At 46.1% G+C, this 15,589-nt stretch overlaps 1 protein-coding gene across 1 annotated transcript in view; it reads left to right on the forward strand.

Moving 5' to 3' along the window:
- The first annotated feature begins 358 nt into the window (after nt 1–358).
- Nucleotides 359–15,589, forward strand: part of TFCP2L1 (transcription factor CP2 like 1) — a 34,794-nt gene continuing 19,563 nt past the window's right edge. The window contains exons 1-2 of the mRNA XM_063341771.1: nt 359–563; nt 4,875–5,026. Of these exons, the coding sequence (XP_063197841.1) occupies nt 502–563; nt 4,875–5,026 (214 nt within the window). The 5' untranslated portion in view covers nt 359–501. The remainder of the gene's footprint in view (nt 564–4,874; nt 5,027–15,589) is intronic.

The following is a 15,589-nucleotide window of genomic DNA, read 5'->3' on the forward strand; positions in this document are numbered from 1 at the left end:
GCCCCAGCGGAGCCGGTCCGGAGCCGGGGGTGTCCCCGTGTCCCCGTGTCCCGCTGCCGCACTCCCGGGGGGTACAAGCCGCCCAAGCCGCAGGGTTTGCCGCGGACACCCCCGCTCTCCCAAACACCCTTCCCGGGGCGAAGCCACCTCCCGCCGCCTCCCCCCTTCCCTCGGGGGACCCGTCCCTTCGCCCCGCGGCTGTCCCGGCCCCTACGTGCCCGCTGGGGAGGGGGGAACCGGGGGTGGCGGCGGAGCGGGGCGGGCCGGGGCGGGCCGGGGGAGGGCTCGGTCGGCTCCTGCTCCCCGGGCCGGCCAACCCGCGGCCGCCGAGGCTGAGCCATAAAAGAACCGAGAGCCGGCGGGGCCGCGGCTCCATCTGGCCGCAGCCGTGCCCGGCGCGCCTCGGGGTGGGCAGCCCGGCCGGCCCCCTCCCTCCCGTCGCCCGGCCATCCCCAGGGACGGCGCCGGGTCCCCTCCCCGTCCCGCTCCGCCGCCCCCAAGATGCTGTTTTGGCACACGCAGCCGGAGCACTACAACCAGCACTCGACCGGCAGCTACCTGCGGTGAGTCCCCGCCCGCCCCGGGCAGCGCGGAGCCCCCGGGGGTGCCCGGGGCGCGGGTGTTGGGTGGGAGAAGCTGTCCTCCAGCCACCCCCGTCCATCCCCGAAGCCACCCGCTGGGCTGCCCTGGCGGCACCCGGAGCCGTGGCATCGCCCGGGGTTAGCGCTGCGAACTCTTCCTGAGAGATGCGGACTTTTTTCTTTTTTTCCCCCTTTTTTTTTTTAATTAATTTATTATTAATTTTTTTTTAGCGCCTAGTTAGACATCTGTCTGCAGTTTTGCTTTATTGCTTTTGCCGGCTTCCCTCTTCTCGGGAGCTTTAGGTAGCGCGGTTCAAAGGGAGAAGGTGTGACAATTGCGGAGTGGAGCACTGGCAAAAGTCTCTGGAAGACGTCTGTTGGCAAACTGAGAGGGCATCCAGTTTTTGCAGGACGGGATTTCTTTCTCTTCTTTTTGGGCGGACGGGTAAAAAGCTCAGAATTTCACTTTCTGAACTTGCCTAAACCAGCTTTTTCCTGCCTCACACAGTCGTGTTTAATTAAATGTGCCTAATTTAAGCACAAGGGCTGCTAAACAATAGTCTGTAACATGTGTAGCACAAACCCGTATTTCCTCCCTCCAAAAGACAACAAAGTAGACAACTTTGGGAGTTTCCTTTCTACTGGGTTCTTATGAATTATTTTTTTTCTGAATATGTAAAGCTGAGCTCTCAGCTGGTGTCAATTGCTGCTGCTGCTGCTGCTCTGCTGAAGTGCGATTTTGCTGAATTGCAGCAGTGGAGAACCTGGCTGTGGCCCAAGAGCCTTGCTTTCAAAATGTACCCCCAAATAACCACTCTTGAGAGAACATTGAATTTGTCCTGCAAGGCACTTCAAACACAGATAATACTTCCCTTAACTATTCCTGCTCCCTGTCAGTGTATTTTGACTGAATAATAATTTCCCATTATCAAATGATACAATACCGTGAGATTCTTGCTTTCTGTTGGCTTCCCTGCTTCTTCATACAAGGTGCTTCACCTCCTTCCTCTCTCCCAGTAATTTCCTCTCTATTTTAACAATGTGTATGTAGCAGAAAGTCTTGTTCTCTCTTGGTCTGTGCTTGCAAACCCGTTTAGTTGAGGACAGCGAGAATGGTAGTAGCAGATGAGCTTTAGCATCGGTGCTGTGTACGGTCTCCGTGTTAGAGAGCACTTACAGTGCTCAGGTTGCTTCGTTAACATCATGGATTTGTGTAGCACCGGAGTGCTACAAGATCACCAAGTCTGGATCGGGCTCAAGCCCACAGTTCAAATTCTTTGGAATTGGCCAGAAAACACATTAGATTATTTCTCCTGCCTTGAACGTTACTTGGGGGGACAAAGTATAGCTGGTCTCATAGGAAGGCTGCCAGTGTGAAGGTAACCTGTCAGTGTTTTAGGAACAAACTTCAGCTTTAGTGAGTATCTGCCACTGTGACAGTGGTGGTTTTGATCTGGGACTTAAAGCCCTAAAATCAGTTTTATGGCAGCAATGGCCTCAGGTGTTTCTGGGAAGGTCAGTTGAATAAACCCCTTGCTTTTTGTAGGGACCTCTAATTCTGGCCAATTCACTCTCCATGGGAATGTGTCAAGACGTGCATTTCTGGAGGGGCGTTCTTCTGCTGAGCTGTGCCTTTCTGAAGGTTCTCCATACCCACTTGTAGTGACTTTCCGGAGGAAGCTGAAACTTGTGTCAATGATACTTTGCAGAGATCAAAGGCTTTGTGCATATCTGAGACATCTGTGTAAATTCTGCCGTACTTCAGTGGTATTTGTAGTTACAGCAGGACAATAATCTAGAAAAATCCTTGTAAATCTCCATTCATTTTTATGGAAGCCCTGTATGTATTTCATTCTCTGTTCTGCCAGATGGCTGAACTGTCTCAAATAACTTTCTCCCTTCCCAAGTAAGTGGACTAACCCTTGGTTAAGACCAGAACTGTAAAGGTGAAAACTTGGGAGAGTTTTAAGGCTTTCCACATTTTTTTTAAATTCTTTTTTTTAAGGATGGGAACTGTTGTGAAAGCCTATTTTTTCCAAAACTTGATTTACAACTCTTGAGTGAAGAGAGTTGAACAAATATTGTGATTTCTTATATACCTATAGCTTAGAAATTCCTTTAAGCCTTGATCTGTTGTTCACAGCCTTCAAAGTCCTGAATGCTTTTAGTAAGGTGAAATGTTTTAGAAGAGCTTCATCCAAAGCCACGGATACCACCGGTCATTAGTTCAAATGCTAGGAATGAAAATGTGATTAGGTTGTGTGGCTTCATCAGTGCTTTACTATGGCAAAGCTTTCCAGAAACAAAATTATGGATTCCTCCATGCTTACAGTCTTCAGCGATCAGACAGCTGTTCCAGCAAGTGTAGGGGTGTTAAAAGCCTGATGTGAAACATGATATTTGAATTTCGACTTCCCCTTGCCTAAATTTCTCAACTGTTTCAGCTGAATAGGTGTACAAATTCCTCGCCCTGAACTGTTAAACCGGGGCCAGATTTTGTGCGCTGTTTTTTTTCTTTTTGCAGAACTGCAGAAGCTTCCAGGCTTCAGCGTGTTTGATCTGTTCTCATCTGTTAAAGCAACACACATTTTAATAGCGCTGTGCAGGCGAGCACGTTAAGAGCGAACGTTGGCATCCTGGGCGAGTGAGATGGCTCTGTGGAGCAGTGTCAGATCCTGCGTGTGTGTGCGTGGAGCAACGCTATCTGCTTCAGAAATCTACTGCAGGCATTTCTGTCACTTCATTACTGTAGTAAATCATCATCACTAAGGGAAAAAAGAAATCCTCTCTGTGGCTGCAGTTAGGCAAGAGCTGTGATTATGTCAGTAATGCCAGTAAGCAAATGGGGGTGGATGCCTTCGAGTTGGTGATAATATAGAGGGGGTGGAGTTGGAAGAGAGAATGGAAACAGAGATGGGTCTTTCTTTTCTGCTGTCTCTATCTGAAAGGTCACAGTTTGCTCTCTGGCTTTATTTTGCCAAAAACATGCTTGAACCAGGTACTTCAGCAGTTTGGTATAAACTGCTGCGCCGTGTCACTGATGACCTGGGTAGCCTTCAAGGTTGCGGGTGCTATGAATGAACTCAGGGTGGATCATTAACTGAACAGACAAGGGAAAAATTGTTAATGCTCTTTCCATAGGGAGCATGCCTGTACACGCTGGCATGTTCCCGAACGGTTTTTCTTAAAGCTTTTTGTGCATGGGGTTACTGAAAGGAGCAAAACTGCAGCCTCTGTAATGGCAATCTCAAATCTTCACACATTGGGAGGAAATGGAGGAGCAAAAAAAATAATCCCTTCTTGTTCTGAGCTGTCTCTGTGTTCAACATAATCCTCCTAATTTAGAAGGATATTACTGTCTTAAGTAGGTGGACACAATGATCAGAAATGTTAGCAACATGGGAAAGGCTAATGTAGTTCTTCAGTATCAGACGTGCTAAGATGAAGATGCTTATTCCTGACATCTCATCTTGTACTAATCATTCTGTTGTGTTCTCAGCCTCATTAATACCTGTTCTGCTTGGGGATTAGTGCGGGTTGGGATCAGTCTGACACTAAATCAGCAGACTGGTCACCATGAACATCCTGTAAAGGAGCCAGAACTGGGACTGTGCACGGGTCCTACCGAAGCTGCTCCTGGGCACCTGCGTGTGCGTTTATGAAGGCAGCCCCGTGCCCTCTTAAGAGCTATGCGATGCCTTGGGACCAGGTTTATTAGAGTGTAAGGAAATATTATGAGTCAAGTAATCCAGAGGTTCATGCCATGATTTACCTGAATGTCTCCTTTTTACACCACAGCTGTCCGCTCCTCACCCTTGGCTTCTGCTTGCAGCCATTTTACTAACCTGACATACAGCTGTTAAAATAAAGTGCCCTTTCTTGCCTTTTTTTTTTTTTTTTTTCTGAAAGGCTTTTGTCTGAGAACCCAAGAACTCTGAAGCAAATGTATCTCTACAAGGATGAAGAATCTACTTTTGATAATTTTTTTCTTCATCAGGAAGACTGCTTAACTGAAAAGTAAATCTGATTTATGTTTTAAAAACATACATTAATTCTCAGAAATATTCTGTTTTGTTAATGCTGAGTTCTTTTGTGTCTAGTGCTGACATTCTAGAGGCAGAAGTTGCCTTGTTATGTTATACGGGCCAAATTCTTTATTTTTCAGGCGTCATAACTGGGTGTTTCTCCAGAGGCCATCTCCATTATCTCGGAGCACGAGAATCAAATGCAGATCGAGGTGAGAATATTCCGTGAAGTCTCTGTAACTAAAAGTGCGTGCATTGTATGTTCCAGAGATGTCCTTGCACTGCCGATCTTCAAGCAGGAAGAACCGCAGCTGTCTCCTGAGAATGATGCCAAACTGCCTCCCTTCCAGTACGTCCTCTGCACAGCCACGTCACCCGCTGTGAAGCTGCACGAAGAAACCCTGACCTACCTCAACCAAGGTAGGGTTCGTACTACACCGGAGGAGGGCATATTTCCTGGGAACAACCCGTGAGAGAGAGACTGATCCCATACTTGTGCCTTACTGGGAGGGCAGTGGGATGGGGAAAAGAGGGAAAGAGATGGGGAGGGGGATGGAGGAAAGCAGGAGTATTTAATTTTTCATATTTATATACTGCATTGTCAACTGATATAAAATAATGAAGTACCATTGATTTAACCGTTGACTTGAAGCAGCATTGTAGCATGTGCTCTTCCCTGTAGCCAGGTACTGGCTCGATCTCAGACAATTTAAACTGCGGCCTCCTACCTTCATTTTAAAAGGTCAGAGTAATTAAGCAGATTGGCAAACTTTGGGCTGGGGAGGGCTCTTAACATTGCAAGTCTCCGGGCACTGCTGGGGGGTGTTGCCGGAGGATGAGTTAGCAAGTGCCCAAGGGCTCCTCGGTGGTCTGGGCAGGGTGTGACATTGCTCCCGCTGGCTGGGTGATGTGGCTCTGCTCGGTCCCTAACTTGACAAGTTGCTGTGGTTCAGTGCAGCCAGGTCTTCTATAATTCACCTCATAGGCTAATTTTTACTCCTTGCTAAACAAGTACTGTGTGTTTCTTTAGGCTTCCCCCCCCCCGCCACCTTTGGCAGAATTTGTGCTGACACATCTGTGGTTGGAGTTTGGCTGTCGTTTTGCAGCACCTCCTGCATGTGGGTCCTGCAGGGATCATGCTTCTCCAGGCACAGATCATGCTAAAACTTATTACACTTGTTTTCTGCCAGGTTGTAAACACGGGCATTAGCCTAGCAACAAGCTGAAGGCCATCTGCCCTGTGTTACTGAGATCCTCTCCTGCTTCAGGACACTGTCCCAGCTCTTCAAGCTTTGTTCACTGAACATGAAGCTCACTCAGATCCTGCTCTGGCTACGTTTCTCCCTATGTTTGTACAAAGCAGAGCTCTGTCCTCCTTTGGGCTCTGACCTCAGGTGCATCTGTCTGCCGGATCTGTGTTGCTAGCTGGTAGACCCATGGAGCCCCTCTAGGAAGATCAGCCAAGTGCTGCAGGCTCTATTTAAGGGGTCAGATGTTTCCTGTCATGTAGGCATGCACTGTGCTGTCTCGCAGATCAAAAGATCCTTGGGACTTGTGACTGTCTTCCCAGTTTATCCATCCAAATACAGCGGACTCCAGGAGATGATATAGGGCATATCAAGGGTGAGATGGAGATGAACCATCCCGTGAAACACTAAATTCTTTCCTGTTTGAGTAAAAGATTTTCTGTTGTGAAAAGCAGCTGATGGCCAAGTATTTTAGCATACGTGAGGCAGTGCCTGCTTTTTTACCTTGCCAGGGCATTTACACAATAGCATGAGTTTTAAAACACTGTGTGACTTGAGCAGTTTAGGTTTTCCTATGTAAAGTAAGACTGTTACAGCCTTTGCAGATAGACCATGTTGTCTTTCTGCCTGCCATGCAGGCTTTCTCCTGCTTACTATCACAAGGAGTTGTCTCCTGCTCCATCTTGACACAGTACTGACCTGTTTCCTTGGCAGACCACCAGTTCTTGTATATTTTCTGCAAGTGTCTTTCGTCCCTCAGGGGGAAAGGTGGGATGTGTCCTTGCAGAACACAAGAGCATGAGGTTGGACAGGCCTGGAGGAACGCAGCAGGGATGAGGCTGGCAGGAGCTGTGCAGTGAGGCAGAGTTGGGAAGGGGCTGGGGGCAGACGTGAACACTCTTTAGCGCTGTTGGCTTGCCACAGTGGATGGAAACAGAACCTATTCCTAGAGGGTATTTGGGGTGATTAGTGGTAAAAGGTGGTGCATCTCCTGACAGTTGAATGGCTCACTGCATTCTGTTCCTCTTGGCAGGAGCTTCGCATCTGCCTGCCACCTTCTCAGGAGCATCCTCACCTCATTTATTTAAGATTCCAAGCAATTTGTCTTCCTTCTTACACTGAGATACTCTGGGTTTCTTGAAAAAACTCTTGAAATTCAAGGCGCTCTGTGTAGATGGATTTTTTTTTATTATTTTTTTTTTGGAGATCTTGCAACGTACCAACTTCAAAAGTCATTCTGCTCTACTCCAGCAGAGTCCACACCATTGGCTGCACTCTTGCTCCCAGCATTGACCCTTTTTGGTAGCAAGGGCAGGCCTTGACTGTAAACTTGTCTGACAGGTAGTCTACCTTGATACTATGTCCTTTAGACCAAAATCCCTTGGCCGTGCTAATTAGGAAAAAGGGACTGGAGTCTACTCCCATGTGGATATGAGTTGCTGTGAGAAGCTTGTGTGTTCCTTGAAGGTAACTACAGATATGGGGAGAAGAGGATGCTGGACGCACCTTTCGACCAGCTGTGGTTAGAGCTGGGGAGTCTAACTTCTGTTGGTGGGATATCAGTGAAGACATTTCCTGGGGTTAAAAAGAGATGAGGATTTGTCTTGCAATTCCAGGACAAAGAATCAATTTGAATTGGCAGATGACCTTCTGTTTCACTTGGAGGTTTCTGTTTAGGAACTTCTACATAAAAGGGTATTTGGTCTTTTTTCATGACATCTGTGTCAAAAGCACGTTCCTCATGCACTGACCTTCTGGAATAAAAAAATAGGAGGTGTGTCAGTTTAAAAGCAAAAATTAAAGTCTTTGAGTCAAATTTTCTTCTCCTTTAGCAACACTTCTCTGTGGGAACCACTTTTGATTCTTGAGCTGTATAGTTTTCCAGCAGGTACCTGTTGTGTAGATATTTTCCCATCCCTTCTCCAAAACCAGAGGAGGGTGATGCAACTCTTTACTTTGACCAGCTCAACACAAGCTAGGGAATCCCACACTGATCTCAATTGTCCCGCCTGACCTACAGCTAAGTGCAAGTTAAAGGCTCTCACAGAAAATTAATCCCGTTGATAGAACTATGTTGTATGAGCCTGAGGCAGTATGTGAAGGGAACTACGAGGCAGCCCAGGCCTCTGGTGCCAATACTCATGGCATGGCAGAAGAGCTGACTGATGCCAGAGCACTGTGACCCAGCTGCGGTGCCACAGCCACCTCATGAAGCACTTTAGACCATTCCCTACACCTTATGACCTTACGCCGACTGTAAGCAAAGGGACACCTCTTGCACCTTACCCTCTTTCTGTGCTTATCGTGGTCTGGCCAAACACTGTTACACAAAACTTCCCTTCTTCCTTGTATGCTTGAGTTTTGTGATGGATTACTTTAGCAAATGGGTAACCTTATTAATGAATGTCCCTCCGCTCAGTCTGCGCTGGTGTGAGCTTCAGTCACAGCTGGCTCCTAGTAAGGCAGATACAAAGACACAGGGGCTGTCCCAGCTCCGGCAAAGCAATTCGCATCCAGTGTGGTTACTTATCTCAGTTGTGAAGACTGACTTTGGGGTTTTCTGCTTGCTGGGTGGCTCTTGCTACTTGCTGTCCAAATGTTCCTTCCTGACTCGAGCTCTTCGCCACTCAGTAACTGACTTTTTGCCACTGTGAAGCCACTCTGCTCCCTGCCCTGAAACATTTACTCCACATGTGACTGGTTCAATGGCGGTTGGTGAGTGGACCAGCTCAGGAGATAGTCCATGTGCAGAACTGGATAGAAGTAAGGTCAGGTCTGACAGAGGTATGGAGTAGAGAAAGAGGAAATAGCAAATTGAAGGACAAGTTGCGTAGCAGAGATAGAAGAGGAACCAGTGGAGAAATTCAGGTGATATCTGAAAGGGTTTCATAGGGGCTAGGAAGAAGGTCTGTTCTGGGGCTGTGTGTACAAATGGGAGAGGCCTTTAGGCTTGTGGAGTGTAATGACTTCTCATGAGCCTCACTTCTTGCTGGATAGACCCAGAGAGATGGTCAGTGGCATTGAACAGGAAGAAGTCTTTGGCCTGGTCTCTCCTCAAGGGTGAAAGAGGAAGTTGAGAGGACTCCTGAGGTGGAGACCAGTGTTTTCAGCAAGGGCTGGGGAAGCATTTGTGAGGGAGCATAAGGGAGTGAGCTTAGCTGTTGTGTTAAGTTGACTTGGGGACATTCAGCAGTGGCAGGCTCCCAAGCTTGTCTGCGCCAGTTTGAAACTGAGCGCTAGCTGGCTGCAGCTCTAGAACCAGCCTGTAAATGAAGTAACTAGAGTCAAATCCTTAGCTTGGTTTCCAAAGACTGACTCATTACACTTGTCCTTCCCGGTCTCTTCCCCCCTGCCTTCCCTCATTCCTTGGGAAGCTGGAGCCAGAGCACTGTGAGCCCAAATTGAACATGATCTTAGTTTGTTAATCCTTAGGGCAGTTCCAATGTTAAGAGATCTTTACTGGACCTCAGGAGGATTACTCATCCAATGTGACAAATTATGGAATTAGTATGGTGTCTTAACACCACGCCACCTTCAGTCCACGAAACTGGTGAAGGTGCTGTGTCCTCGCATTAGGAGTTGCTGCTGGCATCGCTCCTTTGGTCAGGGATCGCATCTGTCAACAGAGCTACACTGTCCAGAAGTCTGCAGCACAAACATCTCCTAACGTTTTTGGAACTAGCCCGCCTTTTAGCACTATTTCAGTGTCTCTTGTGGATAGGGATTTTTCAGACAAACAATCAACCAACAACCATATTACAAACCGCTGCTTTAGCAAGAGGCCTTGATGCAGTTGCATATTCCATGGTCTGCAGTTATATGGGGTGTGGTTTGACCATGGCTGGTTGAAACTGGTTTCAAACATGGACAGAAATGGGAGCAATGGAGGTGGTTCCAGAAATTGCGCTGGGAGGAATGCGGAGGAAACAAGCACTGTACAGTAGATCGGCATGCTAATAAATGTGAGGAAATAAAATCATTCCTTTAAAAAACAAAACAAAAAGCCAAAAACCTGAAAGTCATTGCCCAAGGGAACTAGCTCGTAGTGCCAGAACCACATGTGGACTGTGAGCTGTTCAAGCAATGATTTTGTTTCATGACCAGCATTGTGTTGGCTCAGAGCCTCAGATCTAAATTACTCCAAATAGAGGGTGGTTAAGGTTGATGGCAGGGGGTCACTGAGAGCAGGCTGTGTGACAAATCCAGTCCTGTTCCCAAGTGGTAGTTCAGAGTAACTGGCTGTCACCTGCCTGTAAAGTTTTCCTGGGCTCTGCTCATCTCTCCAGAGCTGTGGTATGGGACTTGTGGTTCTTGGCCATGTGAGGATTTTAGTATACAGCTGGTTAGGATTGGGAAGGCTGGCCATCTCTGCTTTACAGTGTCTTCCAGGAGTCATCTTTATTGCCAGTCCTAGACAGTTCAGAAAACAAACAAGCCAAAAACCCAAACCATGAGAGAAAACCACTAACGTCTCAGAAGACCTGTGATGGGAGTGTTGCTGTAGAGGTGCATAAGCAACAGATGCCTCATGAAGCTGAAGATGGACTCAGTTTGAGTCTGGGTCACACCTAAATGAAAGCCCCAAATTTCAGCCCTCAGGTACAAAGGCATGCATCCAGGTTCACAACACATGTGCATAAACTGGTACACTTTAAACTGTGCTGTGTTTAAAATCTGCTGGGTGTTGTCCTACCTCAGATCACTGCAGGCATGTCCTGGTTTCAAGGGTGCAGAAAGCATGGGGTAATGAGCAGCTGAAGAGATCATCTTGAAGCTGATGGCTAATTGCTTGGGCAGGAGATGAAATTGCTTGCAACAGAAGGCAAAAGAGAACCTTTGCCTCCCTTAAAAAGTCTAAAGTTCAAATTAAGTCTAATCTTCTACAGCCAGAGAACAAAGTTTTAAAAACTGAGATTTACAGTAAATGAAAAAAGCTGTTTTGTATTGACGTTAACTCATACGTAATTGAGTTTTTATGGGGTCACAACTGACTGAATGTTTGTAGTTTTCCTGGAACAATTCTTTATTTGCCTAAATGAAGTGTAGAGAAGGCTGAGTGACCAGCTCTGCCTGGGTGTGCTTCTGGTTTAATTATAGCTCTGTTTGTGGGGATATTTTTGCTTTGTCCCATGCTAAGAACTGCCTCTTTTCCTAACAATCACTGCCATTACTGACCAAGCCCTGGGTATTTCAAGGAGCTCTGCTGCTGGTGGCCTCTGCTATGTGAACGTGAGCTCCACCCTTGCCTGGGATCACAAGCACAACAATGACTGTGTCGTTGAGACTATGAATATCAGGTGCTTCCTGGTGGCTGCCCACCTATGCATCCTCGATCCCTGATCATTGTGGGGTGCCGTAGAGCTCCTTGAGCCCTTTCCACCCTGTTCCTGGGTTTGGATGGCTTAAAAAATGTCTAACAAAACTGGTTTGTCTTTCCCGTTTCTGAGACGAGCTACGTGGTATTTTTGGTTCTTGTGGTGCACCTCTTCATCTTTGGAGAAGGAATTTGTCTCCTGCCTGACTTTGAAGACAGCTCTGAGTAGGTTTTGGTGTCTCAGCTGAAGCCATTAATTGTGCTAGCAGCAATTCCCCCATATGTTTGGCAGCTCTGTCTTCACTTGGCAGCCCAGGATAAACAACCCTGTCTCCAAACCACACCATCCCTAAGCTCATTATGAATCTTGCTTCAGATGACAGGGCACCTCTGCATAAGTAGAGCATCTGACTTCTGTTGTCCCTAGGAAGCTAGAATCTCAGTTGTCTTTTAACCAAGAGGCTGTTTTCTATTCTTTCTGTAATCCTTTCTTCTGTTGCTAACATCTGGATGAAATTCAAGTGGGATTGTGAACTTGCTGGATTGTAGCCTGTGCACAACTCCTACTGGAAACCCCTAGACAGCATTTTGTTTTCCCACTTCAATAAATCTTCAATATCTGTGAAGGAAGAAAGTGCTCAGATGTTCCTCTGAGCGTAGTGAGAAGTAAGAGAATATCTGTAAGATTTTTTTACTTATATTCCATGTCACTCTTACTTTCTTCCATTATCCATGGCTACTTTGAGATTCTTGTGATTATGATAGTGAAATTTTTGCCTGCGTTTTTACAGCATTTGCTGTCTGTATCAACCTACCTATCAATCTGAGAAGATGCGGTAATTTTTCAATTAGCTTTCCCTAACTTGCAGTGTCCTAAAAGATCACATTTTAAGTAGCAATAAGAAGCTTGGGAAGCACTGTAGGTTTGACAGGATTAACTGTTTCTATAGGTGTAATGTATGATACCTTCTTTCTGAAGAGGCTGGGGAAAAAAGCACCTTTTTTTCCTCTTTGCTTGCTACCAAGCATTTATTACATGTTCCTGAAACTGGACAGCAAGCACTTGAGCCATGAGATTCCTCTTGTCTTAGCTCAGCGCCACATTTGTGAGCTGTGTTGAAGGTACAGTCTGCTTTGATGGGACGATTGTCAACCATGTTTTCTCCCCTGCTCTGTGGTCGGCACTAACTAAATAGTCAGGTGCGGGAGTGGGACTTGCTTTCTCCCAGTTTCTTACTGAGGAAACGCGAAGGGAGCGACTTACCTGAGGGCATCTGAGGGAGCTGCTGGGTTGGGTCAGGAGTTGTACTCAGCTCTTCTGCATCCCTCTTCAGCCCGCTCACCTGGGACCGTTCTTCTTAGTTATCTGAAACTCAAGTAAACATTACACACAAAGCTACTCTTATAGAGCTATAAAACCTGTTGTCCAAATTGACTTAGAACAGGTTGAAACCAGAAAAAGCCTGTATTTTTTACTTGCACAGAGGGGGCTGAGGTTTTCTGAGCTGGACAGATGTGACTAAGATAGTCCTGGGTGTTTCAAGTACATGCTAGAGAAGTGGAAATACAGGAATAAATTATTTTTAAAGGGCAGATATTTTTCTCAGCTTTCCATAAGAAGTCCATAGCTTCTTCACTGATTAATTTGTATTAAAAATAAAAGTTTATACTACGGCTTAGATTAGGTGGGGTCCAACAAAGTGGACGAGGTCTATGCGAGAGAAACCTAAGTGCACACAGTGAATTCAGCAACCGGGAGTGTTTCTGTGTTTACTGACTGTTTTTTTTGTCCTTGATTCAAAGTTAGACTGTAGACTTGGAGGAATTAAATGTACATCCCTCTCTTCTGAGTGGAAATCAAATGAGGAGTGTTTTTGTCAGTGCCTGACAGCTATGAAGTGTCACCACTGTAAAATAGACCATCTTCAAAAGTCTGTGAAGAGCAGGGCTCAGCCAAATGTTCATATAGTAAATGAGCACTGAAATTTTTCCCCAGCAAACTTGGCTCGGAGGCATGTGTTTGGCTTTCCCACAAGAAAGAGGTAGGGAAAGAGAAAGAAGGGGACAAAGAAACCCCCTCGAGTTGAGGGTGGGTCATAAGGGGAGGAAAGACACAGGATGAGAGATGATGACAGTGTGGCTCTATGGGATGGTAGTAGAATTAGCAGTTGAATTGGTCGGCTGTGTTCCTGTAGTCTTGCTACCCTGGTGGTAGTGGCAAGTAGGGCAGGCATCCTCAGTGTTGGGCTCGGATGGGTACCGAAACACAGAGGAGCTAAGGTAGCTTTGCTGCAAAGGGAAACAGTCAGGAGGCAGGTGAAGGGCAAGACAGCAAATACTAAAGCAAAGCATGAGGAAATTGTGGTTCTTATTGCCACCATACAAGCAAGTTCAGAAGGAGATTGTTCAAAAGAGGAGTTCGTGAGCATTGGTCATGACTGGACAGCTTGATCTGGACTCTGAATATCAGAAACTGGTAAGTTATGGCCAGGAAAGGGCAGGCTATATCCACCCTTCTCCATCCCTTGGTGCTTATAAAGTGCTGTGTTGAAGATGATATGTGGGACAAGATGGACTACTGTGTCAGGGTGACTCTTGTGTTCCTTTTGCATTTCCTGGCCCACAGTTGGACCTCCTTTGCAGGATTTCCATGTTCCTAGCATAGCGGGAGCTTTCAGGGTGGCCTATTGTGTAGCTGGTGTATTCATAATATCCACTGGATAAACATCTCCTACAGCATCTTGTCAAATGAGGCTGCAGTAAGCAACCACAGAATACCCACTGCCATTTGTGGTGGGGGGAGGGAGGATTTTGCCCTCGCTCCGTGTCCTGCAGAGCGTCTGCACACGGGACACTCCAGCGAGTCTTATGCTAAGTTTTATTTTTGCTTTTGTCTGGCTAAAAAGGTGTGGGCAATCAAGCATGCAAGTTCAGATGCCAGCTCTGTCACTCTTGCCTGTTTACCCTTTGGGTTCATTAATCTTTCTTGTCAGAAAAATCTCTGTGTGTGCCCGATGCCCTGAATAGTTGCATTTGGCTGTTTCAAAGGTGATCCTCCTGCCCGCTGGATGTGCTTTGGTTGAGGAGGATGAATGCTTTCTTTTTTTTTTTTTTTTTTTTTTTCCCTCCTCCTCCTTCTGCGTGCTGCATTCGACTGTCAGCATTCCTTTGCTTTTATCTGTGCGCTATTTAGGATGTCCATATAAAGTTGCTAAATGGAATTTTTATTGGCCAGCTTGGCTTAATAATCAAACAGTTTCCAGGCTGGTTCTGTCTAGTGCTGTGTGGATCCATTCTGAGAAAGAGGACTCGCAGTTGTTTTTTTTTTTTTGTGTGTGGTGTTTTTTTTTTTTTCTTTCCACAGACTTTTGTTGGGGATATTGCTTAGTATAAGGTTAGGGTTCAATTAATTGCTGGAAAGGCAAGCAGCCCGCTTGGCTAGATTAGGTCAGGCCTGAGTCATATTGGTCTGGAACACCAGCATCCTAATTTGAAATCAGTGTATCGTATCGGTGTACTGTGCAGAAAACCACAAAATGTGTAGTGCAAGCGGCCCTTGAAACGTAACACCAAAACAATAAAAAAGCAAGCAGGATATTGTGGTTGTGTAGCAAATAATAGGTGACCAAAAAGTAACTTTGAGCTTGAAATAATGATAATCTTCTATATTCAGAAGTTGCCTGGAATTCCTGATGGCTGACTAAATTCCAGCAATAGAAATCAGTTAAGCTATTATAGCTTTTACCTTTTGAGCATGTGAAAGCATTCCCATGTTGAACTAAATTATTTTTAATCCATTGCAAATTGTTGACTTTCATTTCTTTTGTCCCAAAACTAAGTAGTCGTGCCTGCATTTAATGTGCGTTAATTACCAAAGACAATAAAAGTTAAAAAAGTAAACAGTCTATAAATCCTCTTTAAGATAGATGCAATTGCTCTATGAATCACCAGGCAGGAACTCTCTGGACCTGGGTGGTTACTACTTTGCTGGATACTACCCTTGTTTGTAAAGCAGAGTTGCTCAAACTCTAGCCTAGGAGGAGATTGCATAAATTTGCTGTCGCTCAGGGAATGTCTGTTCAAAATACAAATTGCAGTGTACCATCACCCGCCCAGGTTTTTATTGGTGCCCCTGAAGCTTTCGGTGAAGCTGGGGGACAAATTGCATCTCAGGAACTTAATGTGGGTTTCCAAACATTTGTTACCATTCTGTTCGCAGCCTGAGGTAGGGAAGAAGGGTTGTGGCAAGCTCTGTGCGAGGGGAGCACCGGGTCACACGCAGCTGTGCTAGGGATTTGCTTGTAAAATGTATTTTCATTTCAAGTAGTGATAGAGATGCTTGAGGAGCCCTTGTATGTATGTGTGCGATACTACAACATGACCAGACACCTGGCTGGTCACCAGCTTTGAAGCTGTCTTGAA

Source organism: Chroicocephalus ridibundus, chromosome 7, assembly GCF_963924245.1.
Source record: "Chroicocephalus ridibundus chromosome 7, bChrRid1.1, whole genome shotgun sequence".
Lineage (NCBI taxonomy): Eukaryota > Metazoa > Chordata > Aves > Charadriiformes > Laridae > Chroicocephalus > Chroicocephalus ridibundus.